This window comes from Gymnodraco acuticeps, unplaced genomic scaffold, assembly GCF_902827175.1.
Source record: "Gymnodraco acuticeps unplaced genomic scaffold, fGymAcu1.1, whole genome shotgun sequence".
In the NCBI taxonomy this organism is placed as follows: Eukaryota; Metazoa; Chordata; class Actinopteri; order Perciformes; family Bathydraconidae; genus Gymnodraco; species Gymnodraco acuticeps.
Window position 1 is genome coordinate 4,130,783 of NW_022990271.1, and position 24,553 is coordinate 4,155,335.

At 40.3% G+C, this 24,553-nt stretch overlaps 1 protein-coding gene across 1 annotated transcript in view; it reads left to right on the forward strand.

The window, feature by feature from the left end:
* Positions 1 to 216: 216 nt before the first annotated feature.
* kcna4 (potassium voltage-gated channel, shaker-related subfamily, member 4) overlaps positions 217 to 24,553 on the forward strand; it is a 58,954-nt gene continuing 34,617 nt past the window's right edge. Inside the window, exons 1-2 of the mRNA XM_034221274.1 lie at positions 217 to 748; positions 1,061 to 4,837. Of these exons, the coding sequence (XP_034077165.1) occupies positions 1,665 to 3,722 (2,058 nt within the window). The 5' untranslated portion in view covers positions 217 to 748; positions 1,061 to 1,664 and the 3' untranslated portion in view covers positions 3,723 to 4,837. The remainder of the gene's footprint in view (positions 749 to 1,060; positions 4,838 to 24,553) is intronic.

Consider the following 24,553-nt stretch of genomic DNA (forward strand, 5'->3'; position numbering starts at 1 on the left):
TGCGCAGTGACCGGCTGCGTCCACTGGGGGAGGACCGAGCACCGCCTGCATGCGCTGCGGTACACTAACGACTTTCTCACCGAAGCTCTCCAGCATCACACACACTTATACACAAATGCACACACGTGGACGCACACACGGAAACACACACACACACACACACACACACACACACACACACACACACACACACACACACACACACACACACACACACTGGGAGGGATACAGGAGTATAGGTAGGGCTACAGCGGCAGACAGACAGATGTGTGATGCTCAGACTCCACCATGGGGCCATTTCCCCTCGCCTGTGTGAAGGTAAACTTTTACCTACCATCACATCTTTACGCCGTGACCGTGTGGAGCTGTCATTGATGCCAACTCGCTGATTGCACACCTGCTTCTGTTTTTTGTATTTTTTCCAATCATAATTGCTGCCGGCACACTGGGAACGATGCAGCAGAAACGGGGGCTAAAGTGGCGTTAGATCCTGTTGAATTGAGAGCAGACGTCGAGACACAGCCAAAAAGTGTCCTCCTCGGAGTGCGTCAGAGCATGGATGTATAGAGTGGATGATATATTCGCTGGTTGGATACAACGAAGGATTTGTGAAATTACCCCCGAAATCAAGACGTGAATTTGGGCAGAAACGAAGAACTGCATCCTCACCTAGCCTTCCTCCCCCTCCTCCTCCATCAGATTTGTTTGAAGGGGGGCTAAGGCTATTTCGTTTGGCCCCTTTTAACATGTAAGTATAAATGTGAGAATGAATGGAGGCTATTTTAATAAGCAGGAAAATATCATGCGTTAGGCTATGTCGGTTCTCAACCTAAATGCATTCATTTCCGAAAGCTTACCTCCATGCTCCTCAATGATAATAAACCCCAGCTAATTCATAAAACACTATAATTATATTATGCCAATGAAGTTTACCACCCTTTTATTTCAAAACATGCGTTATATCGTGGACTATGGAGTCGCCAAAACAACGGACATATGTGAATTAATCATTTGTTTTGGTTAAACCAACTGCTATGCTCTCTTGTCTTTTTCCTCGCAGCTCCAGGGAGCGTCGGTGAAATAAAGTCCTTCAGATTCACTGGAGCTATACAATATACCAGCAAATTCAGTTGTTTTTGTATCACATAAAATGGCAACCAGGAGTGACCACGGATAATCAAGAGACGCATTTGGGCACAAGCCGTGGCCGTGGATAATTTAACCACCTGATGGGCACCGGATAAACCGAGGAGAGACTGCTTTGGTAGCTTGTTGACTTGATGATTAATAATGCCGAACAAATAAAGGGCGCTGCAAGTTTGCAACAGAGCGCCTGCGTAACAGGCTTTGTCACCGGCCCTCACGTTTTTTGGATATGGTAATGATGTCATAACATATTGGGGGCCAGTGCCTAAAAGGAAAGATAGGCTGATCAATGCCCCCTATCACGTAAGTAGCCACATGGACTGCTCTCAACGTGGACCTATGTGAGGTGTGTTTGTTATTCTGACTTTCTCACATTCACAACTGATTGGTCGAACCGGTTGATGTCTCATTTTCTCTCTCTGCGCGCGCCGAGCTGCAACTTTTATCCTCTGGCCTCCTTCCACATCGCCCCGAGGCGGTCACTCTAGCTCACGGACCGAACCGCTCGTTGACTCAAGATGGAGTTTGCCATGGTGGGTGCGGACGGCGGGTGCAATAGTCACCTGCCTTACGGATATGCCCAAGCTCGCGCACGGGAGAAGGAGCGCGAGAGGGAGCGCCAGGCTGCCCAGTCGGGAACGGCGGCTACTGAAGGTGGGTCCGGTGCGGAGGAAGGAGGTGGTGTTGGTGGAGGTGCTGGGGACGGCGTGGGGGAGTCCACCTCCTCCTCGAGCGCTCATCTCCTTAACAACCGCCAGCATCAGTCTCGCGCCACCTCCTCCACGAACGCCAACATCAGCAGCGGTGGTACCGCCTCGTGCCCCTCCTCCTCCTCTTCCTCCTCCTCCTCTTCCTCCTCGCAGCCGCCACAGCACCAGCAGGACCCCGAGCAGCAGCACAGGGTTCTCAGAGAGCGGAAAAAGCAGCGCGGCGTCGGACGCTGGAGACGCAACCGGACGACTCTCGGCGGGGACCTGCGCCACTCGGAGCTGGCGCTGCTCGGATCCGAGGAGGACATGATGATAGAGGAGGAAGAGGCCGAAGGAGCCGAGGAGGAGGAGGAAGAGGAGGACCGGGTTAGCAAGAGGTCCAGCTTTCTGTGTAACATGGATGATGAGGAGACCGTTTCGCTCACTGACAGGCGTCCTCAGTCCGGATACGAAAATGTTTACAACGAGTGCGGCTGCTGCGAGAGAGTGGTCATCAACGTGTCGGGGCTGAAGTTTGAAACTCAGTTCAAGACTCTCGCTCAGTTCCCGGACACGCTCCTGGGAGACCCTGACAGGCGAATCAGGTACTTCGACCCGCTAAGGAACGAATACTTCTTCGACCGGAACCGACCGAGCTTTGACGCCATTCTTTACTATTACCAGTCAGGGGGGCGTTTGAAAAGACCCGCAAACGTCCCATTTGACATTTTCTCCGAGGAGGTGAAGTTTTATGAGCTCGGGGAAGAGGCAATACTCAAGTTTCGGGAGGATGAGGGTTTTGTGAAAGAAGAGGAAAAACCTCTGCCGGAGGACGAGTTCAAGCGCCAAATTTGGCTGCTGTTTGAGTATCCGGAGAGCTCGACCCCTGCCAGGGGGATAGCGGTGGTGTCCGTGCTGGTTATAGTAATTTCTATTGTCATTTTCTGCATGGAGACGCTGCCGGAGTTTAGGGATGAAAAAGAGTATCTACAGCCACGACTCAACTCCACTCAACCTGATCACGGATTTACTCCTTTCAACGACCCGTTTTTCATCGTGGAAACGGTTTGCATCATCTGGTTTTCCTTTGAGATTACAGTGCGCTTCTTTGCGTGTCCGAGCAAATCGGTTTTCTTTAAAAACATTATGAACACAATAGACATTGTATCCATTTTGCCTTATTTCATAACTCTCGGCACGGACCTGGCGCAGCACGAAGAAAACGGGCAGCAGGCGATGAGCTTTGCCATCCTGAGAATAATCCGTCTGGTCCGGGTGTTCCGCATCTTCAAGCTGTCCCGGCACTCCAAGGGGCTGCAGATCCTGGGCCACACTCTGCGCGCTAGCATGAGGGAGCTGGCCCTCCTAATTTTCTTCCTAGTCATCGGTGTCATCCTGTTCTCCAGCGCGGTGTATTTCGCAGAGGCGGACGAACCCTCCTCGCAGTTCACGAGCATCCCCGACGCGTTCTGGTGGGCCGTGGTGACCATGACCACGGTGGGCTACGGGGACATGAAGCCCATCACTGTCGGTGGGAAGATAGTTGGCTCCCTCTGTGCGATAGCTGGCGTGTTAACCATCGCGCTCCCGGTGCCGGTCATAGTGTCCAACTTCAACTACTTTTACCACAGGGAGACGGATAACGAGGACCAGGCGCCGGTGGTGGAGAGCTTGCCCCCGGGCTGCCCGTATTTCCCGGACTTTTTAAGGAAGTGTAAAGGCTCGCCTTCTGGCTCCACGCTGGGGGACAAAGCGGAATATATGGAGATGGAGGAGGGGGTCACGGAGTCTCTTTGCGGGCTGGACAAGAGCCCAAATAAAGGAAACGGCACAGACATAGGCAGGAGAAACAGTACTAACTCAAAATCCATACAGACTGACGTGTGATTACAAGTAGAATTTTGTTTTACCATTTTTTCCTAAAGAAGATTACGCCCTATAAGATACTGTTTGCCTATAAGCAGGTGGTCCCCAAGGCACACGTTTTACGCACACAAACATACACACCTAACACTCGTTCATAGGTCACCAATTGGAAGATTATAATGTTTCATTATCTCCATCTCACAACGATGGTTTCTCCTAAACCTCTCCTTAACCTTTAGGAACAATTATGATGAATATTTGCCTAATGGGTTAATTAATACATAATTATTTTGTCTAACCTTCGGGCTTCCAAATCTGTCATAAATTAAAAGTCTAGACAAGACAGGCTATGCATTCGCACTTTATCAGTTTCATCTGTCAGTATAAAGGTAGGGACGATCGTTTTGCTGTTATGCAATAAAGTTAACATTGGTTTGCACTATGTAGAATTTGCGCTGGGTTAGGTTGATTTTTATTTCAGAGACAGAAACTGTAGGCCATGCAAATGACATTAATTGAGTCATCCTCTGACCACTTAGATGAAGAATGTTTGAGTAACTTCCTTTAAGAGGCAAACTAAGGTTATTAATAACCTCTTTCATACTCTGCCAATACAAATTGGACTCTAAGAAAGGAAAAGCCTGGGATAGATAAAATACTTTTGTTACTGCTCCAACTCTTAGAACAAAAACTAATTAAAACATAGCATTTACCAGACATCAAATAACCCAGGGCTAGAATTATTTGTATTACATCTACACAAATATGCTTTTCCATAAAAAGCCTTGTGTTGTTGACCCACAATGAGAGCTAAGCACAGGAAACATCAGAGTTACAAAAAGGCTGGAGAAATGACTTGCCCTGCCAGGTTATGTAAGGACAGGCTTGGAGCCTTGGCGACAACAGTATCCCCAGTTTCATTTAAACCACCTCAAAATGACAATATCCCTTTACACGGACGTAGATGGAAAGCTATAGCAAAACCAACTCTAATGTGGAAACTCCTCGAAGGGGAGTTTGCGAGCAACTTCCGTTCCTGTCCCCTGGACTCTGTGCACAAAATATTTTTATTTTCTCAAGAGGACTATGATTATCTTCTTGCTCAGAGGATCACCGAGATGTGGATGTCTTCCAAGGTATGTAGCCTGCACTTTGTGTGACAGTGATGGTGAAAACAACTACATGAAAGAGATAGTCAATAATGCCCCTGAAAATAGGGAGACATTTTGGATAAAAACAATGAATGCATCACTCACTATATGTATCAGCTCATAGCGCACATTTAGTGGCATCTCACTCAACATTTATTTTCAACACTTGGTTGTCCCCTAGACTCATGCGTAATACTGTGGAACTATGGCTTTATATGGCGCACAATCCAGTCATCATGTTTGGCTTGAACACATTTATGCAACACTCAGGCCTCAAATCCAACAATATTACTAACACCTTCTCATTCATAATAATAAAAGCTGTAATTATCCGCTACAGGATGACATCAGGTCAGCCTGCTGCAGACCTATGGCAAGGGAAGATTTACCACAAATGACTTTGTGGAACATTTATAGCGTCTGAATTTATGCAGCAGTGATTTTTTTTTAATAACTTTAAAAGTAAAGTGCTACAGAGCTTACACCCTGCTATGAAGGATATGGTTGATATTACTTAAATCAAAGAAGAATAGATTTTATTTTGTTATTAAGGTGTCCTTATGTTGTCTCTTGGTAGTCATCTTATTTAAAGTTAAGAAAGTATTCTCACCCTTACATTAGGTGTAGCTGTAGCATGAGGACATTGTGTCACATAGGGCCAGGACATTTTGTATTTCACTACATGTATCAGCCTAAACTCCCTTGAAAGCTAAACATTTTAACTTGGTACAAAGTGTGTCCTTCACAGTGTCACCTGGTTTACAGATATGATCACAAAAGGCACAGAATATATTGAATAAATAAAGTTAAATAAACTAGTACACGTTACTCCTTTCATCAGTGCTCTTCTGCGTTCCTCAGCACATTATCACTGCATATAATCATTTATTGCATGTTTTTTATATCCTCAGAGGAACTATTCCAACAAGATATTTGCAACACCTGCTCACACACACACACACACACACACACACACACACACACACACACACACACACACACACACACACACACACACACACACACACACACACACACACACACACACACACACACACACACACACACACACACACACACCGTCCTGGCATGGTGCCAACTCCTTGATACCTCACATTTAACACTTACATAATGTGGTTTATGGCAAAAGCAATCTGAATTTTTTTTTTCAAGCAAAGTGTGTGGGTCAGGCATATTCTTAGGCCTTTAGCTGCTGAGCCGACTGTGAAAAACAGGCTGTATCATCGTGAGCCACAGAACAGAGCTGAATGGGTCTGACTCTTCATAGCGTCTCATTGTCACATGCACGGCGAGTCTTTGTAGTGCAGATTTAGACCATATGGCCAGGCCATGTGACAAAGTGAGAGTTATTTATGGTTATTTCTCAAAAGGTATTCTATCAAATCAAATCAAGTTTTATTTATATAGCACATTTATAAACGATTTTTGGTCAAGCCAAAGTGCTGTACATATAATAAAAATAGCCTACAGTAGAGACACTTTACAGCAAATACAACAGCACAGATTGTTCAGAATATCAGTATGAGAAAAACGACACCCTCTGTCCTTAGACCCTCACATCGTACAAGGAAAAACTTCCAGAGAAAACCCACAGTTTAAAGGGAAACATGGGAGAAACCTCAGGGAGAGCAACAGAGGAGGGATCCCTCTCCCAGGACGGACAGACGTGCAATAGATGCCGTGTGTAAATCGAAGAGATAATACATTTTACAGCATATAGACCGAATGTTAGGAAATGCATGTGTCTGTAATAAGAAGATGAATCCAGGAGGATGTCAGCAATCCTGTGGGAGCCATCAGGGAAGCAGCATGATGAGACCCAAGGCAGGACCGCAGAGACAGGTTCAGCCACGACCCGAAGTCCACGACTTAATCCAGAACTCAGGATAGAGGATCCAAGACACAGGACTACAGCAAGAGGATCAGCCTCGACTCCGGATCCCGGCGTAGATATAGATAAAAAAAAGGAAAAAGATTTGGCTGGGTTAATCGGAACAAGAGAATACACAGACACAGACAGAGAGGGAAAAGGTCATTGGATAAAAGTTATTCTTGATAACCCTCTAGAAAGATCTCATGAACTTCCCCACTCAATCTATCAAGACCTGAGCAGTTCTATTAGATATAGGATAAGAAACAGAGAGAGGGAGCACAACAACCTATCTCTTCGTCAGATGCACTCCCCCGCTTATCTAAGCGACTCCGTACCCCGTTACCCTCTACAAGGCCATAGACCAGCAGAGGGGAAATGGGGTGTGGGTAAGGGTTTTTAAGAATAAACCGCAAGGGTCTAAAGGAAAAAAAGATTAAATATAAGGTACTATATTTTAAGTAATCCTATCTACTATTCCTATATTTGAATAATGTATAAACTATTTTAAAAATACTTTATGAAAATCCTATGTTATGTTATAAATATTAAAATAAAGAACTAAATGAATAAATAAATAACTAAATAACTAAATAAATGAATACATATTCATGTCAAAGGACACAGAGGAGAGGTGGAAAGAAAGTGAGTGTGCGGCACATAATGTCACACTCGGTTATGTAATTATAGTACAAGTGAGGAGAGTGAGATCAACAGTTTAGGTCACTAAGACAAACATGTGCTGGTTATAGCTTCTCCAGTGTGGCCAGTTGCTGCAAGCCCCCATTATATAACATGGGCATTTTCTGTAAATTGAACTCTAATGGTTATAGGTACATTGACTTGAATTAACTGTCCAGAGTACCTACATGCCCCATGTTCTACTGTGGCAATCACTTTGTTGATCTTGAATCAAACACTTTTTGTTGTTGCAATAATCAGATATAAGCACAATTACAAGACTGTCGGTCTGACAAAATGTCAAGGATTCAACGTAGTATTATTATTATATATATTTACTATTTTAGCAGGAAGACTTTACATATTGCCTGTTGTATGAGAGTCAAAATGGCAGACATGAGATTATATATTCATATTCTTTAAGAATACTTTTAACATATCACAAACTAATTATCATACAGCAAACCTGCATGTGAAAACGCATTAGTGTGTGTGTGCGTGTGTGTGTGTGTCCAGTATTGTTCAAATATGTGGCTATTTCAGACACATGGTAACAGTCTCTCTGCACTTTTGGAATCCATGCATACCAACATACGACAACCAACATACACGTCTGTATGCCATGCAACTTATTCACATAGCTATAATGGAAATGAGCTGGTAAAAGACTGCATCAGAGTTAATCATATTTGTATTGGGTAGATTAAATGCCACTGACCAGTATTCAGAGCTTCTACTGTGATTATCACACTGACATAAAACATTTACAAATGCTTTATTGATATTATTCGGCTTCTTACATTCCAGTCCAGATTTAATGACAGTTGACTCTTATATTGAAACAAATTGTGCTGATAACCAGAGGTCAGAGTCACCGCTGACCCTGCAGACAAATGGCTCATTTTGCTGTTTGGAAAATGACTCTTACCTTCAGCCAAGACATCCATCCATCTTCTACATCTGCTTGTTGTTGTTCAGGGTCACAGGAGGCTGGAGCACATCCCAGCATGCACTGGGCAACAGGCAGGGAAGAATGAACGGTTTGCCAGTTTTTCAAAGAGCCTAAATAAAGACAGACAAACTCATTTATAATCTTTTTGACTCCTTAAGGGTTTACTGTTTCCAGTCTACTTTACCAGCATCCATTAGAGTGTAAAGATGATACTGGACAATGTGCAATTATGGCTTTGATATCAAACAACTTAGAAATATTGCAGTCTAATGCAACACTTCTACCTTCATTAATGTTTTAATGTTCAGTTTTGGAGCACTTTGTTTCTTTTTTTAAAGGCTGGAGTTTTAATGGATGGTTATTAGGAGACTCGATCAAGGTTTATATAGATTCCAACATTACCATTACATCGAATCAGACTTCTCCAAAAAAGCTTAAACAAATTACATAATAGCATTTATGAAGGTTAAGTAACCCTCAAATTATTAAAACAGTAAAAAGGAAATCACAAACCTAAACAATTTGGGATTTTCTGCATTTAGTTTATTGAATTTTTCCGAGCGTGTAAAACTAAAGAAAATACAAATGAAACAAAAACTGATACAGACATGATACAGTACTATACAAATGAATGCAATAACAAAACAAAACGTTTAATTAATAATTGAATAATCTATAGTATCATCGTCTGATATCAATAAACAACAAAGCTTTAGCTAATTACACGTCCGAAAAGGGGTCGGAAGAAGTTTACACTTATTCCGACCCCTTCTCCCTTTTTTTTTTTTTTACATCTTAATATATGTTAACATACAATATAAATGTATACTTATAATCTTGAATAATTTATATAATCATTCATATAATATATACAGGCAAGTTAGGAGAATGGTCTCTATATATTTATATATATACATAATACATACACAAATTCATACAAACACAAATTCATAAATATATTGTTTTAACTATATATCGTTGGATTAGTATTAGCTGGGTGCACTTAATAAACTGGCAACTGAATGTTTGTTCCAATGTTCTCTTCTTACTGCGAAAAAGTTACGTTTTTTAGAACCGTCTTCTTTAAACACTTTTCAGCACTTCCAACAAAAGCACATACAAGCTTTTATTTTTATAATGTGTTCTTGTGTTAATGCCTTTAAATGTTGTTAGGACATTACACACATGCAACACAGATCATAAAGGTGGTATCCAAAGGGATGAAAAGTATTCTTCTATTTCCAGAGGTGAGAATTAACAGTGACATTTAGGTTGTTTCTGTGATAATAATGCATTGTGTTGGTGTGCAATATTTCACTTTTCAACTAAATTCTGGATTATTTCTACTCGAACATGTTTACACAATTTAATGTTCAAAAAACATTATTTCCATACTGTCTGTCTAAATGACAATAACTAACCTCTGTCTGTAACGCTCCATTTAAGTTATTGCCTGAAGTCTGCTCTGATTGGCCTGCAAGAAAAAATTGCAAAGGTAGTTCTCAAGCCGTACATGTACTGTAGATACTCACAATAATGTGTTCACGTCCCCTTTAAACATTGTATCAGCACATCACTGCCTACAAAATCAACGATTAAATGTTAAGAATTTAAGCAGGAAAGCTATTCTTGCTCTTACATTTTTCCCACTGATCCAGCTTGTATCTTTTCCATAATTGCAATGATTTTGTGTAGAGATAATTAATTAACCAAAATACCATAGAATGGAACAACATAATGACGCCTGTTTGAGTAAAGCACCTTACTTGTACTGTTGTAAGTAATTATAATAAATCATATATTCATAGATGAGACATCATGTCTCACTGATCAAATATTTTCCTTGGAAGTAACCAAAGCAAGAAAAGGAAAGAACAAATCGTGAGTTGAATTTCATGAGGCTGGAACGTTTCTCGATTCATCTGTCCTGCCAAGCCATTAATCAGGCCTGATAAGGGGCCGTTGCCAACACACAATACACAATCCCAGCTGTTGTCAGTATTTATGGTAATTGTGGTTCCTTTAAAAAAATGAGCCTGCTTAAGTTACCTTCTTGTAAAAACATTAACTAATGGTTCAAAGAGGACAGAATTCATGAATCAATGTTAATTGAAGACTGTAGTTTGACTCTGATTACAGTTAGGCTGCTGTCCAAAACGATTGGTGAAAGAAAACAGAGAGAAAGAGAGTGCAAAAGCCAAAGTAGCAAGTACAGAGATTCAGAATAGGACAAAGCTAACTTTGGATTTTAGGAGTTTTTCTTAACCAAAATCACAAAAAAGGTTGATAATTGATCAAATGTTTTTGTATGTTCTAAATGAGGCTGCATGCATGTCCAGCTAACTAGTCTACTTCATGCAGTAGTAATCAAAGTTACGTTTATTTTAGTATCCATGTGTTCCACCAGATGTCTATTGGGACACTGCAAACAGAAAGTACTAACAGTCAGTGTTCATCTTATATTATTTAAGTCTTGTAACGTTCAATGTTAAAAATATCATATGAAGATATGAAAACTAATTGACTCCAAGTAGACCAACAGGTTTGCATTAAAAATACATAAGTCACATTTTCCATGTCATACTTTTTCTCCCCTTAAGGCCTAGCTTTTGTGTATCTCTATCTGACCGAGATTGTGTATGAATTATCTAAAAACATTTTACACTGTCTAAATGTTACACTGTCTAACTGTTTGTTACACTGCACATGTGCAGTGTAACAAACAGTTAGACAACTTGCCCTTCCGTTGACCTAACGGTCTACAGTGTATTTGACAACGATTGTTTGTCACCTCCCATTTTCCACGATTAACAACATGTTCACAGCCCAGGCTGACGGAGCAGTTAAGAAAGCACCCTTGGGATTACAGCCCCAGAGTAAATTTAAACCAGCACGTGCAGGTTTCCATGTAGCAGTTACATAATGTGCCTCTATTGAAGAATGGCAACCTGATTCTTTGCCCCCTCCTCTGTATCCCCTGTATCCCACAGAATCCCAGGCTTTATTATGTTACATCATTCTAGATGTGTAGATTGTATTGCTAAATTACACATATGCCTACGTGTTGGGTTTCTCCACCCACACAAATCATCTGCTTTGTATGCTATTGCCTTACAGTTATATAAAAACACTAGTTGATACATGTTCGAAAGAGAAATTAGTTTTTTGAGGTTCTAAAATGCAAATTAGAAACACTTATTTACAATATAATGAGGTATACTGCTCAGTCAGTTTACCTGCAGTACGCACAGAAGTGGTCAAAATGTTGATTACGTTTGCTGACAATCTGGGGCAACAGAGGATTACACATTTGTTATGGCATTGAGAAAGGTAAGCATTTCAAAGATTTGTCATATCAAGTTTAGGCTTTTTACCCACCCCCTGTCATTTTTCAGAGTGCTACCTAAAACCCCACAGCGATGGAGCTTTTTATGAACAAGCTTGAGATTGAATTAAATGGGGCAGCTGCTCAACCATAAAAAAGTGTTCTCTTCCGCTCGTAGTGAAGATGAGCTGGTGAGCAGAGGGCCGGCGCCCTGCTGGCCCTGTAAACTTTTTGGAGGGGCCACAGATGCTGATCGCACAGTGTGAATCAAGATAACTCACACACATCGGTATGTTTCTACAAAACCATGGAGAGTGAACTCGATGTGGTATGACCTGTACCAATTAACCAGAGTAACCACAGCATGATTCGTGGTTCAAAATGTATGTACAAGGTACAATATTAATCAATCAATCAATCAATCAATGTTTATTTATATAGCCCAATATCACAAATGTTACATTTGTCTCAGTGGACTTCACAGTTTGTACAGAATATCAGTATGACAATACGACACCCTCTGTCCTTAGACCCTCACATCGTACAAGGAAAAACTTCCAGAGAAAACCCACAGTTTAAAGGGAAAAATGGGAGAAACCTCAGGGAGAGCAACAGAGGAGGGATCCCTCTCCCAGGACGGACAGACGTGCAATAGATGCCGTGTGTAAATTGAAAAGATAATACATGTTGTATCAACGCCCATACATTTTCAGGAACTTTATAATTTAATCCAGTCTTAAGAAAAAGGTTAGAAAAACAGAAAATGAACACTGAGTATCATATTAGTCATTGTAGGTCATATAGAGAACATCTTTTTGATTGGCTTGTTGTTGAGGTCAGCAAAGTAAATCAAGTTTGTCAAAAGGGTAGACAAAGTTATCCAAAAGATCTTAAGGTGTTGTTTTCAAAGTTTTAAATTATGAAATATATGACCTGTGAACCATTGGGGGAAGTATACACACAGCCACATACAGCGCAGCAACTGGATTGGCCTGGAGAACAAGGAACAAGCAATGTCATGTTATTGGGGTCGAACTAGTATGTCTCATCAAAGCAGAAATCTATTTGTAGAGTATAACTGAACAAAATCCATGGCTATAAATAGTTTAGGACTTTATTTTAGGTTTAAATATTTGAAAAAAGTAATGGCTGTTCCATTATGGATTCATTTGATTTCACTCTTTGTTTTCATAATCTCTAATTGGATCAGTGGTTTTCAGACCTGCAGTTATATGCAGAGTGTGTATGAAAACAGTGTGTCTAAAAATACCTTATGATTAGATTAGAACAGACAAATTCTCCTTTTCCCGAGCACCAAGGGCTCATGTAGGACAAACCAAACCTCATGACATGGGGATGGGGGAGCTCACATTAGGTCATTGTCTACATTATACTTCAATGGTCAGTCTGGATGTGAGGTGGCACTTGAGCAGAGCAGTTGGTATTCTTTTGTTATGGCAATTATGACATTTTCATTTAAATTGCAGTCCACAGTTATTACAGCCAAACTGAACTTGTCGGTGTATAGAAACCATGGAGCTTTTTTCCATCAACACATCTGCTCAATGGACATAAACTGCTGAATAATGTAGGACAAATAACACGAGTAGGCTTTAGAGAGGCGATGACTAATGATGTGTCAAATTCATGATTAATGTAGGCCTGCTGTATTAGGCTTCAGCCACTCACGCAGCCTTAACTTTTATAACTTCACAGCTAAATTAGTTTTATTTTTATTTATCATAAACAAACAGGAAATTGTTTAAGATGCAGTGTGCTGTTTTATATTATGATTTCCCTTTAAAAAATAGTGTCAATTAATGAATGTTTATGATTATACAAAGTACAGATCATTATGGACAACTCTGTATCTCTTTGAGTCTGTTTCAGACTCTTTCAGCTGATTGTTTTGGATGTACAGGCTACACATTGATTATATCTTTCCATCCTCTCATCATTCCTATTTAGAGCAGACAGTCTCTGACCCTCAGTGTGTATACCTGTCAGACAACAAACTGGAGACAAAGTAAACAACCAGCCAGTAAAGAAAGTTATAGACCCAGATCAGATGTTTCCCGAGTTATTGGAGTCTAATACAGAGCCAAGGACAGTGAACATTGGACTCAAATTCATCAGGTGGCAGATACATTACTCCAGTGGGAACATATTGTTGCCCCTGCTGTCCTGGATGCATAAATAGGCACCTATTTGCCAACACATTTGCTGTAGCAACCATATAACACAATAATAGTATGTCAGGGCATACAAATGTTTAGGAGTAATTTATTCATTAAAAAAAACATTCACTTAGATTTAAGTTGTTTTTTAAGATACAGCAGTTGAGTTGCCAGGATAGTGACATGTGGTGCTTAATACACGTCAGCCAATTAACCATTCAGTGCACATCTTCCCTTTTTGACTGAACTATTTATGCAAGATGATCGACTCACAAGACATCTTACACCAACTGTTACAAGCATCAAACAATCAGAGAAATATATTTTTCAATAAGGAAATACTGTAAAATACTGTATTGTACTACTGTGTCCTTTGGGGTCAACTTACATGTAGCTCAAATCAACTAAACAGCTAACTTTGAGTTGTTACTATCTTGTACATTTGTGTTATTATCAATCTTTTTTATAGGTGCCTTTTGTGTTGAGTTAAATGTTTGTTTGGAATATTTCTTTTCATTCTTTCAATTTACCAACTCCATGTGTCGCGTTTGAGCAGTATAACTATTACACATGTAAATCTGTTGATATATTGCAAGTTATATTGTTATCACAATATTCTGCCATATTTTCTTATAATACTTATTTAAAGTTAATGAAAACTGAAGGGAAAGATAGTTTCCAAATTTACAAAAAGCATTGACTGAAATATCATGTTTTTGTTGACTAAAATAAATCAATCATAAGATTAACTCTTGCTGACTTTCATTTCCCTTTGACATATGACACGGGACTAAGAATAAGAACAAAATGGCTGACAAAGTTACCACTGCAGTTACACGAGTGCTTTGAGCACTAGATTAATTATTCATTATACATTATGTTGCACAGTCCAAGTGCAAAAGTAATAATCCTTCTTGCTTCCATCTTTTCTCCAAAACCTGTTTGGCTCTATTGCATTTCTTCTTGGTTTGTCAGATAACAGCATCTTGACAAAGCATTTCAATGATTGCATCTTACACAGTTTGATAGTGCTGTCAGTGAGTAGTGCATCACCATTACAGACATTACAGACACATAGTATATTACTCACTTGTGGCGCTATTAAACCACCGACAACTTCAAGATTCGCATCAAGTCAGAGCATTATTCTTTGCTTCGTACAAACTCAACACGCATTGCTTGGAGAATTTTCACTACCAGTTCTGGACAGCCTGACAACAGTTAATGTTTAACGCTGATAGGTAATACCCCGTTATATAAGTGCCACGTGAGCATTCACCAACTATTACAGTCAGACGACCTCAAGCTTCACCCCATGGTCAGTCTAGGCCGGCGTGAACATGGAAACACTGATCCTAGATGAGCCAGGATCAGGGGGCGTCTCCTCATGTATCGATCAGGGTTATGTAAACTTGAGCCAGGAACTCAAACTCTAAAGCTTTCTCGGCTTCTGTCCTGCCCAAGAAGCCATTGTACTTGCTGGAAAATGGCTGCCACAACCAGACCTCGTCTCCCACTCCTTCTCCGTGATCTCCTTGATCTCCATGCTTTGGAGTGACTGGATGCTTTTATGTGGAGTGACTAATGCTCGCTCCAAAGAGCCCGGGGTCTATCTCACTGTGTGTGCGGATATGTGCGTTTGTGTGTGTGGAGTGCCCGCGAATGCTGTACGCAGCCAATCAGAGGGCCGGGGCTCGACTCGCTTACATGAGGATGAGTCAGTTTCATGGTCTGCAAGGGCCAAGATCCCCCACACACACTTCACCTCGATCCAAGCAAATGGTTTGATTTGTAATCGTGCACAAGAGCTACTGTGCACCATAATGCTGTAGTGCTAATTCTTACGCATGTAAGGGCACTCGGATGAGAGTTACAGTGAGAGAAGGGGGCTGGAGGTGAGGCTGATGAGAGCAGAATGCCACAAACAATACATTCACAGTGTGCCTGTTTTACAAGAAAAGAGTCGGGAAATGGTGTTGTTTGTGAAAAATAATAGTAGGAATTGTTGTAGTTAGATTCACATTGAATGAGGTGGCATTATCTTCATGTGTGCTCCACTATTATACATGTATATGTCAATGATTTCGTCTATATTTTGTACCTGGAACATCCTTACTAATAGTACATTTAGTAAACACTGGTACAGGAACAAATACTTAGTATTAGTAGTAAGTGAAATGTTGGTGGCTAAAGATGTATTGGCTGTATTATAAAAAGAGTATTGACTTTATTGTCACAACTCTTGCGCCTGCCAAGGCGAGTGATGACACTCACCTTCAGTGTCAGAACTCATGTGCTATAACTTTGTAATCTTTGCGATGTGTATGTGTGGACATTTTCAGTGCGGTTTCTCACAGATTTCATCAAGTTGCATTAGATATATTGGCTTAACACCTTAATAGGGTAATTGTTCACTGGTGAGCGAAGGTTAAAGCAGCTTTAAAAAAGGAACATCACTGTGGGTGTTGCACATCGTCCTTGTCGCTTCCCTCTTCAGGGCATTGTCACTGCAAACAGAAATAGAGAGCCGAGGGGAAGGAAGAGCATTTTACAGAAATTAATTCAAAGCAGCAGCTGCCCAACGGGTAAAGCATTGCAACTAGAATATCTACCAACCTGTTCTTACTCTATATTATCTTTTTTCTCCTGTTTTCCAAATCTATCGATAAGAAACTACATTATACTACAAGATACTACCAATTTGTATCACAGAGAATGACGGGATAGGTCATTGTAGCCTGGATCATGTTCAACATTCTGTTTTTGAAAAGGAAATGCTACATTTTAGCGCACCTGCACTCTCAATAACTTCTGTTAAAGGCTAGAAAGATTTTTGGTTTTGGTTAAATGTTGAAGTTGACTTTTTTGACTTGCATCAATCCTAGCTTTCCCTAACCTTAACCACCCTCATATCTGCAAATATGAAGCTACCAGCACTACTTAACTGTTCTCAGGTTGGGAATAAGCTGTGTATGGAATAAAACAAATAAGACATAATGTGTTTATTAATTAGCAATGTTCTAGGGTTCATATGTCCATATATTATGTTACCTTTGTACAGAGCCAGATTACCTGTTTCCCTCTGTTTTTAGTGTTTATGCTATGCTAAGTTAGCCAGCTGCTGGCTACAGCTTTATAATTGTACAGATACATTTGTACCTATCTTCAAATATAACTCTGCAAGAAAGAAAAAAGGCATATTTTCCATAAATGTAAAACGATGTAGTTGCCTCAAGCCAGAGGTGGGAGTAAGTCATACATGTGCACGTCATGAGCAAGTCTCAAGTCACTGTGGTGAGAGTCAAGCAAGTCAAGTCAAGTCATTGCTCAGGTCAAGCAAGTCACAAGTCAAGTCATACGAAATTCTGATGAATAACCCCAGTTTCCGCATTTAAATCAGTTAAAATATTGTGGTTATGAAAAGTTTAGTTTTATGTTCAACATAAACAGCAATGGAGAGTGGGGCGCTGAAAAAGGGTTTGAAAAAATACCACCCGCGAATCACTTTTTTTGCGGGGTACCTGACCCGATGCAGGACTCTGCTTGGCGCTCCGGTAACTTTCTCGTGCAAACGAGATACTTTAGCTTATCTTTTTATTTTTTTCATTGCCCTTTAGGGGCTCCATACGATACAAAAACAAATGCAAATATTTAATTTCCTTTCGAGTCATCTGTCTCAAGCATAGACTGGTCTCAAGTCAAGTCTCAAGTCATGAATACCAAGTCAAAGTCAAGTCTTTTATCAATGTTAGTCAAGCAAGTCTCAAGTCCGAAAATATGTGACTCGAGTCTGACTCGAGTCAAGTCATGTGACTCGAGTCCCCCACCTCTGCCTCAAGCATATATTAAACTGCAAAAAGCTAATATTATAGGAAAACAAATTAAATACATTATCAGTGAACATATTATTGAAACTTTCACCATTGTGTGACATGGCCAATCATTTAAATAACAATATTTCCTCATTAGAGTCATGCAAATTGATCACCAAATATTTGTGTTAATATCAATGTTTTTTTTTGGAAAAACACAAAATATATTTTAGTTCTAGGTTTGCAAATGTGGGATGTGTTGCTGTGTTGTTCTTAGATTGGTCTTAAATATGTATGTGTTTTGACTGTTTAATAATAAGTCAACATATTTTCAATAACTGGGATTGTCATATTTCGCTTCTTACTGATTTTTTTATTTACTAAGGGTTTAGTAAATTAATCAAGAAAATAATCGACAGGTAAGCACATAATAAAGTACCATTAGTAACAGCTGACAGCAAATAAGAACTAGAATATAAATGTATCCGTCAGAAGACGGGGAATTGTTGTAAATACACTTTATCTAGAGTGGACATACTCCTTAGAGCAGGGGTTCTCAAACTTTTTGTGTGCGGACCACTATTTATTATCAAGGATGTTCGCGGACCACCTCATATGCAAACCGTAAAACTAAGCTAAAAATAATAAATTAAAGAAGTGACTAACTGCATCAGTTAGGGTTAAAAAAAACGTGTATTCAGCTAAAACATAAACATCGCTGCAGTTATTATCCAGTGGAAAGTCTTACTGGCCTAGTTAAATCAAAGTGGTTACTTTTTTTTGGCTGGGCAGTGTAGTTTTACACACCGTCTTATTTGACTTTCGCAGGACTTAAAACAGTTTTTTGGGGCAGACCCCCACAAAGAATTTTTTTTATTTACACACGTAAGGTCATCATCTTAACAGTTTGTTATGCTCATCGAGTCATCCGTGAGCAGAGCATCACGTTGGCATGTCTATTACAGCTGAATGCGGCGATTTCCATGTTGTTCAGCAAAACGCCTCAAACTTATTAAGATCCAAAGCTTTAGTGCGTTTTGATTCAATGCTGAGTACAGCCAAACTTGACAGTCTCTTCTCTGTCATTGTAGACCGCAAATACCTCATTCCTTCCATCTACTTGGGTCCGGATGCTTCGCGCCGGGGGAGGGGATACAAGGCTTGCGTCTTGTGCTGCATTCACTTGCACTCGGACATTAGGGATCATAAATGTCCGATGAGCCACAATTTTTATTTCAAAATTTCAAAGCTTTTTTTCAAACCCCGGTAGATCCGCCCCTGGAGCTACGTCATTGCAAATAAGCAGACAGTGCCGCTTCTCTCCCTCTCCCACACACACACAAACATGGCGCTGCCCCTCTCAAACACAGGCTGTTTCCGTCATTGTTACAACAAATACACACTTGCAACTGATAACACTGGCAATGATTTTATATTTATCAGACTATTCAAAAGAAATACTACTTCAAAAAAGTGGGGGCTCCAAATAAGTGGGGGAACGGCGATCCCCCGCGTCCCCTACACCACTCCTGATATCATTAGAAAGCTTGGAATCTCCTCTTTCCAACAGTGTATACAACTCAAAATGTGTCTTCGGGTCAATGCGACTGATTTCGATGGAGCAAGTCACAAATGAAGTGGTCCCCGAAAATCCTTGATAGTAACAAGTGGATTTTATAAAGCTTTTTTCCACGGACCACCTGCGTCCGAGGACCACAGTTTGAGAACCGCTGCCTTAGAGCACACTTGATATGAGACTTTGGGACAGTACTGTGGTGAGATGGTGGTTACATTGAGCTGCTGGTCCTCCAAATGTCTGTGTATGTCTTTGGTCACGGATACAAAATTACTATTGCTGCACTGTTTGCTGAAATAAGTACTCCTTCTGTCTTCTGCAGATATCTGTTGAATGTAAACTGGAACCTGTGTGATTAACCAAACTCCTCCACTGTTTCCCTCGGTGGCACATTGCAGCATTTCATTTATTGGGCACAGCATTAGCATTTGTGGCCTTTTGCTAAATGTGTGAGTTGGTCTGTTGTCCAGCCTTGCCACAAATTATTTGCAAGTTTTAAGTAAATTGTGGTCTTTGACATTAGCAGCAGGGATGCACATAATGTGGAATATAATGTGGAATTGGGGAAACGGCTATTTTCAGTGTCTTTTATAATAAACTACTTGAAGTTTCACTTTGTTTATTCTTTCATGGATCTGACATCAGTTACATAATGATAAGGCAGTATGCCAATGCAAAACTGCTTTTCTGAAGAGCTATGTTTTCATATATCGGGTAGTTGATTTTATAAATGCTACGGCATGTTTTTAAAAACAGGATATGGAAAAATTCTCCCTGCGGACAACTGTTACCAGTTTTGGCTCCGCGCCCACGTCCCGGGGTAAAACACTTCTTTATGTTCAAGGGACTTTGCAGTTTCATTTTCCTTGGGCCAGGTCCATGTAGCTATTTTGGAAGCCGTTCACTGACGTCTGTTGGATTATGCAGAGAAACCACAACGTCCTCTTTTAGGATTTTTGTTTTACTTCTCAGGCCACTGACAGTAAATCCTTTCTCCCTCCAACCAACTGCTGGTTTTATACAGTCATGGTTTTCTGCCTCTTCATTAGACGTTGGACTGCAGTTGGCACATTGAAATTGCTACCACAGCACTGATGGACAATTCCATTGAACTTTCACTGTTAACATAATGTTTGATGTGTTGATTTTTCCTGCTGCCACAGTGTCTCTTTGTGTGGGCAAGAGATCTTCTACACATGTTTTTTCTAGTGCACAGAAATATCATCAGACTATGACTGAATTGTTTAAATCCTACAAAGTGGGTGGTTTTTCTTAAATGCTAAATAACCGACAGAAAGTCACAAGAACAAATAAATGAACAATTTTGTCATTTTGCTACGTCTCAGGACAGCATCTATATACTTCAGATTAAGCTGAATGTTTTAGCCTTTAAATGCTTCTTACAATTTAGCTGTGACTGAGACAAGTTAATCCGTCATCAGTGCAGATAATATCATGACGTTACTTTAATCTCCTATTTGTAATTAACAATCTTATCTGCCAGTACATAATTGACATTCATTTGAAGGGGAGGACACAACGTAGATTCAAACATGTACACTGTTAATTTTTAATCATGTTAACTGACAAGCAGCTAGAGTGAGTGAGTGAGTTGTTAAATATAAGATATAACCAATAAAATAGTCAGCGTATAGATGGTAGAAGCTGTGAATGAAGTGAATTAATTAGTCAGACAATATTCAGCCAGCGACTTACTGATTTGATTGAATTACATTTCAAGTAGAAGCGCTTGCAAAACTCAAATAAAGTTTAGGTAAGGCTTCCCAACCCTTCGTAAAACATCAGATTCAAGGACCACAAAAGAAAGGGGCATAGTTTGAGTCACATATCAAAGTCCATTACTGTTGCAACACTGACTTTTTCATAATGAGAACTACAGTCGCAGCCTTTTCAGAAGCTCACTGAGAACAATTAAAAAGAGAGAGAGAATGTGATAACACTCAATGTGCTGTTACAGTGATAGCAGATTTTGAGCTCTCTCGCCTACCCTAATGCATCACAGCAAAACAAGGCAAAAATACATTTCAAAATAACTTTCCCTGCAGAAAAGTGCAACAAAATGCTGTTTTTTCCTTTACTGTTTACAGGCCATTTAATGACTTAAATGTCCTCTAACTACAAGTGTATTCTTAAATCACACATAGCACACAATATGATACTCTGCTATGCATAAAGATATATTTAAATGTCAATCAGAAGGACATTCTTCTTCCCTAACTAAGTTTCCTCCTGACATGTTAAGTTGCTTCTCTTGCAGTGTGTCAGCATGTGGGGAAAGACACATTATTAGTTATCTCTGTTTGCCTCTGTGGGTTTCCTGTGAGCTAATTGGAGGCCTCCCATGTGTCTCGGCTGGAAAGACTGCATGTTTGTGGTTAAAAATAGGTACAGCATTTCCTGCTAGGGGATTTGTTTCAAAAAGACCCACCTTGGATCTGCTTGTTAATTCTAGTGGTGGCTGCTGCATCTGAAATACAGTAGTGCAATCATTCAAATCTGAAAACAAAACTCATTATGCATAGTGATATTTAAAAAGGCAAAATAACGCAACATAACAACAATCCGTGACTGAATAGTCATTTTTATTTGAATGCCAAACTTTATGTAACAACATGACTATGAATAATAAACCAGACTTTACACACTGCGTTCTCTGACAGTGTCAAATCCACCTGCCGCATGGTACCAGGAGTCACATTTTTATGGGCAACTATAACCAAATACAGATAGATCTAGAGGTTGATTGTATTTCTACTATTAATATCTATGTGAAGTTGGTAGAGTACACATACATTACATTGGCACATTTACTGTGACTGGAGGCACTCTACCAATGGGACAATACATCCAGCTAGCAGGCAGACTTACTGAACGTGATCCAATAAGGAAGATTTGATTTTGGTTCACTTTGCTTTCCCTTCCACAATCAATTACAAATATTTAAAGAAAGTCTTTATAGATCATGACAGATATTCTGCAAAAACTTTAATCTCCACTATTTTGAATCAAACACAATGATATTCTTCAATGATGTAAAAAAGAAGTACAAAGTGAAGCAATATTTTAAACTATTTTTCTGTCAGCTATGAGTTTATTCAGCCATAAAGCAAAGATCTGTCAGTGAAAGTCAGACACATTGATGATGCATTTATGCATCAATCAAAACCCTTTTTAAAAAAAAAAAGTGTAATAGTGTCACCCCTCTGGAACCCTCTCACATTGACTGTGACACATTATCAGTTTGTCCTGAAGATATTTTGCGTAATGAAACATATTCTATCTTAAAGAAAAATATCTCAATCAGCTTTCTACATCATTTATATACTGGTTTATTGAATATATCTATTAATTACTGCATCAACCTCAGATGCGGTGCTGTCTCTGTTGCCTCGGTCAGTTTGTTAACCATCATCAGCGTGTATGAAGCCAGGCAGAACCAAATCATTTAACTGGTAATGAAAGCAAAACTATACAGAAACATCTATTTCAGATGATAGCCTCTCTCAAAGCCACAGGCCCCATTAGAATTGTAACACACAAGCAAAGGCGTCATTTGTCACGTAATTTGAAGCATGTCACCTGAGGCTCAAGCCGCACAATGTACTTGACCTGATGTGTTGGATGAGGTCAAACTTTCACGTTCAGTGTTAAGAGCCTTGTTACGTGACGCATTGACATTGGAAGATAGGACAGTGGTGTAACATGACCGGTGCAATGGGTCCAACCATCAGCGAAACATTGCCTATATCTGTGACTTTTACAAATACAAGCAAGGTTTCGCTGATGGTTGGACATTATGCTTCAATAAAGTAAAATTCTGAATTGCTAAATAAAAAAATAAGTCAGAAAGGCATGAAGATGAGCGAGTCATAGAAAGTCCCTATAGTGTCGGCCTCCCTCTTATATACCGTCAAAAGCACTGCATTAGGAGAGATACATACTTGAAAGAAACTGCTGCAGCCACATCAGATGCATATTTGTCCTTCATTTTGCAACTTGAGCTGCTGTGAGGAAAGCAATCAAGTATTGTGTCTGTTTGCTTTATCACTTTATTTGACTATCAGCGGCATTTCTCACAAAAACGAAATTGATTTCCCAAAGTCAATTCAGCAGAGTAAGAGGCTTTTGTGGATTTAGAGGTGTTCAATTATACCTGATCACACTTAAATCTACTCCACGCAGCTTCAGGATGTTTTCAGAGTAGGTGACAGGTATGATGTCGTCACGAGAGACTGCAGGTTTGTTTAGTGTTGGCAGAGATGGGTACCTTTTTTTTATTGTTGTCAAAGCGCGTTCCCTGTGCACAGCAGGCGCTCCCCGCGTGTCAGACATGATCAATCAGCTCTGTGTGACGCTGTTCCTGTGTTGCCTTCCCCTGCATTATGTTGAAAACACACTCCCAGAGGATGGGGCGGAGGGCAACACAAGGCAGGAGAACAAAACTCCTGTTTGGGGTAATTCCTATTGTTGTCATGGCAACAAGGAGTGGAATCTCTGATAAGGGCTATTTGTCTATGGAAAAAACTATCCTCCAGTGTGTGTGTGTGTGTGTCATGTTTTTTTGTTTGTTCGTTTAAAAAGAACATCTGTTTGTGCATACAGTACATTTACACTTTCTGTAATGACTTTTTCCATGCTTCACTCTCAGTTTAGTTTGGAGAGTGTGTGTTCTGGAGAGCAAGGGTTTTTCCAACCTGGCAAACAGAGGGGTTTTAAAAAATACTAATATATGAATGACTTTCTTGTGTGAAATTCTGGGGAGAAATGTAACTGCTAAACAGCCACGAGGAAGCTCATGATATCAGTAACAGTTCAGGTCCTGGCTGTCATGCTACATGCTGTTTTTAAGTGGCGCTCTGTAACAGCTGGGGAGCAGGGTTTAATCCACAGCACGGGCTGAATTATGCATTATACTGTGAATATTACACCGTGTCTTTCCAAATGCAGTCTCGCCCTGTCTTTCCGCTCTGCAGCTACTCAGCTGTGGATGCCACACAGGGAGAAAATATACCAGCTACTTCAGGATTATATGGCTAAAGGAAGTCTTTAATGTATCACATGCGGTAGTCTTTGCCCCTTCTAGATTTAGGGACATTAAACGTGTATGCTTAGGGGGTGTTGTGCATATGTTTTTTATACTTTCAGGTTAGTGTCAGGGCCCTACATAGATAAAGGGCAGGGGGATTTCATTGTAAATTGGACTTTAGTTCTAGGTGTTGAAATTGTGCCACACCTGAGCCATCATTGCTCTGTGCTGCTTGTATGT